This window comes from Quercus lobata, chromosome 7 (assembly GCF_001633185.2).
Source record: "Quercus lobata isolate SW786 chromosome 7, ValleyOak3.0 Primary Assembly, whole genome shotgun sequence".
Classification (NCBI taxonomy): domain Eukaryota; kingdom Viridiplantae; phylum Streptophyta; class Magnoliopsida; order Fagales; family Fagaceae; genus Quercus; species Quercus lobata.
Genome location: NC_044910.1, coordinates 37,887,646 through 37,891,379, shown reverse-complemented (window position 1 = coordinate 37,891,379; position 3,734 = coordinate 37,887,646). Strand labels below are relative to the sequence as shown.

The 3,734-nt window shown below is 34.7% G+C and overlaps 1 protein-coding gene across 1 annotated transcript; it reads right to left on the bottom strand.

The window, feature by feature from the left end:
* Positions 1-1,914: 1,914 nt before the first annotated feature.
* On the bottom strand, positions 1,915-3,531 carry LOC115952010 (tropinone reductase-like 2). Its single transcript, XM_031069114.1, has 2 exons — positions 3,521-3,531; positions 1,915-2,716 (listed from the first exon to the last, which is right to left on the bottom strand). Exons 1-2 carry the CDS (start codon positions 3,529-3,531, stop codon positions 1,915-1,917), a joined length of 813 nt encoding a protein of 270 aa, XP_030924974.1.
* Positions 3,532-3,734: the final 203 nt, after the last annotated feature.

The following is a 3,734-nucleotide window of genomic DNA, read 5'->3' as shown; positions in this document are numbered from 1 at the left end:
ATTTAAACCTAAGACTAGCATATCAAGTATTAACTATATTAACAATACTTCGTGTGCCTTGTAAAGTTGTGATTTACAATTATGTTTTATGTTGGCTTTATCCTATGACAAAAAGTATTGTAAGTGCATTATATTATTTCCTTGTAATTTGTGGGATTTTATTGTATTGAGTTTAGTATTAAGTTGGTGAAGAATCGAGCATGAAATGAAGATCAGTGCAGTTTCGTGACTAGTTTGCAAGAAGTTCGCAAGAAAGGTTCTTGTGAAAAGGGCACGTGAGAAGCACATGCTGGAAGTTAAAGAGTCAAGGGTCAGGCTTCATTTCGAGAGTACTTCGTGAGACATGCCATCTCACGAGGTATCCGCAAAACGCTCTGCTTGGAGAATTTTAAGTGTGACTTTCTTACCTTTCACTCATACTATATATACCCTCATTACCCACAAAAGTAAAGGAGGCTATTCAGAGAGAAAAACCCTAAATAGGTTTTCTATAGCATAACACACTCATCTTTTAGAGAGAGAGAGCTACTCATCCTTAGTGAGAAATCATTGTACCATTTTCTCCTTCCCTTTCCCATTGTCATATCTTGAGAGGAGATTTGTACCCAAATACAACTCACACCTATTCAGAGTGTGGAAAGTGTTTTGGAGTTTTGGAAGTTTTGGGGATTTGCCAAAAGAAGCTGGTGAGCCTGGCGGATGCAATCGGGTGGAATTGCGGGATCTGGAAAGCTAGTGAAGACATGACTACGAGAAGTCCGTTGGTAGCAGGAGCTTGGAGGGCTTAAGTACATTTAGGTAGACTAGGCTTGGAGGGTCTTTTGTGTACTTCAACTTATTCACTAGTGGATCGATTTCGACTTGGAGGGTCACAGAGAGGTTTTTCGTCAAGTTCTTCGGTTTCCTCTTCGATAACACGTTTTGGTGTTATCTTGTGTTTGCATCTCTCTTCCCTTACTCTTGTGCTTTACATTTACTACTTATTGTTCATGTTTGTGCACTAGAGTAGTTTCGGTGATTGCATTTTCATTTACTCTTGTTCCGCACTTAGAAGAGTAAAAGCAATCTAGCCATAATTTTAAAATTGGAGTCTAAACAAGCTCGTGTGTTTTAGCACAAATCTGAGCCCTTTCATGCCTTACAAGGAAAGTTAAACTACCAATGTAATTTGCACATGTCATAAGAATGAAAAATTATACAATACTTTAAAAGTACAATAATTTCTTATTCTCTCCTTTAAGAAGAAGTTTTATCATGAATTTAATTAGTAGAATCCAATATTATGTGCAAGAAATGAATATACATTATTTTACTCCAATTTTTTTTTATAATTATGCCAAAAGAATATAGAAAGGAGAGGCGTGGAAGTAATTTATGGAGGCCTTTGCACTGTGGTACCATGACCGATGCAGAATATTGTATAATTACTCTAAAAAAATATAAAAAATGAGATGTGCTAGAGTAATTTAATAGTAGAAGCAAATGTAGTCGAAAGTTCTACATTGGGTACTGTTTTTGTTGTTTAAACAACAATATACGTATTTTCACAACATTTTTTTTCATCTATACATATTTTCATAATATTTTTTTACCTACACGTATTTTTACAACATTTGAACAATGTTATTAAAAATTCTTTACCAAATGGGCTCTTAAAACTTGCCAAAGAATGGTAAGTTCTTTTAAAGTAAACGGCATGAATCTTTATTGACCGAAAGTGATAAAATTACAAAACCAGAACTAAAGTGGTAAGTTGCGAATCTTGTGATTATAGACCAATCATAGCACGTCACTTCAAACACTTACGAAGTCATAAACACAAAATATCACTTCAAACAATTAAGTCATTAAGACTCTTATTGTTATACATTCCATGCAACAGTAAACCAGAGTGGGGATGTAGTATTCAAATTCTTAACCCATGGAGGCGCTTAAAATATTCATCATGTTAGGATTCACCACACTATATCCTCCATCTACCAAAAGATTGAGCCCGCTTATATAATTTGCTTCATCGCTAGCCAAGTAAAGTGCAGCTCGTGCTACATCTTCTGCCTTGAGAATTTGTCCCTTTAGATTACCAACATGATTACTTAGCACGAATTCTGCTTTAGATACATCAGCTTCACTCCTCTCTCCAGATATACCAGTCCCCAAGACTGCAAATGGAGACACACAATTTACTCTTATACCATATTGGCCAAGCTCAGCTGCCAAGCCTTTAGCTACCCCCACAATTGCATACTTTGAGGCTGCATAAGCATGACTTGACATTCCTGCTATTGCTGTGGTTGCACTAGAAGTAAATAGTATGCATCCTTTGCGCTGTGGTACCATAACCCTTGCCGCATGTTTGGCTCCTAGGAAAGAGCCAACCAAGTTCACGCTAATAACTCGCTCTAGATCTGACTTCTTTGCATCCAGAATTCTCCCAAATGGGCTACCACTGTCCATGATGCCTGCATTGTTATACATTACATCGAGTTGTCCATGTTTGGCAACGGTGGTGTCAATAAGATTGCAGATATCATCTTCATTTGTCACATCACAATGGACGTAGCTAACATTTTCCCCAAGCTTATCTGCAATCTTTTGGCCTAGGTTATCTTGTATATCAGCAATGACAACCTTGGCACCATGTTCATGGAAGAGGAACACAGTACTTGCTCCAATGCCGTTTGCCCCACCAGTTACAATTGCGACTTTGCCATCTAGCCTGATGTGTATTGCAATTATTCATAAAAATTTATTTTAAAAAATGGAGGAACTTGGTGCAATTCCCAAATGTAAAATCAAATATACCTCAAAATGTGTAAATAATATGTATGTTGCAGATTACATATACATCCCTATTCGAAATCAAAACTTTCATGAAAAATAAGCATCCCATATCACCGGGCAAAAATGCTTTTAATTTTGACAATAAAATTTATAATGAATTAACAATTGTTCTAAAAGTTTAAGTTATTTTCTTTTATTAAGTAGAATACAAAACGTGGGAACTTTTTAAGAACAACCTATTACAGGCAAATTATTTCCTCTAACCTACTAGCGGCGAATTATAAGAATATTTATATGTATATATTATTGAAACAAATCACATAATTTATAAATAATATATGTGACTAAAACTACACATAGATAGTCTCTTCTATCATCATAGAGTGGGTTGAAGGAAAATAACTACAAATTAGTTTGGAACTAAACCTTTTTCAATTTTTAAAAGAAAAATAAGGTGGAGACATGATTTGGACCCAAAATGCGTTTATACCATAACAAAATCACCGATTACTCAAAATTTTAAACTACTAGAAAATAGTCAATTTAATTGTATAATCTAACATAAGTTATATTTACATGAAAAATGTATATGTCATACATAAATAGTAGTTGTGCACATTATATTAGTTTATCCTAATGAAAATAACGCAAAGGGAAACAAGAGAAACTCAAAAATGGAAGGAAAATAAGCACATGCAAAAATCATTGTAAGAACTTTGTGAAGCACACAGTCACCAACCTTTTTGCCATTGCTAAATAGGGAGAAAGAGATGTAGATAGAGAGAGGATTATTTCTCAACCTTAAACAAGACTCGTGTTACAATTAGGGGGTGTTTGGTACACCTATTCAAACGCACATTTTCAATTTTTAAATAACATTATATATATTTTTATACACTTTTTCACCCACATGTATTTTCACACATGTTTTCAAATAACAAAACACATGTTTC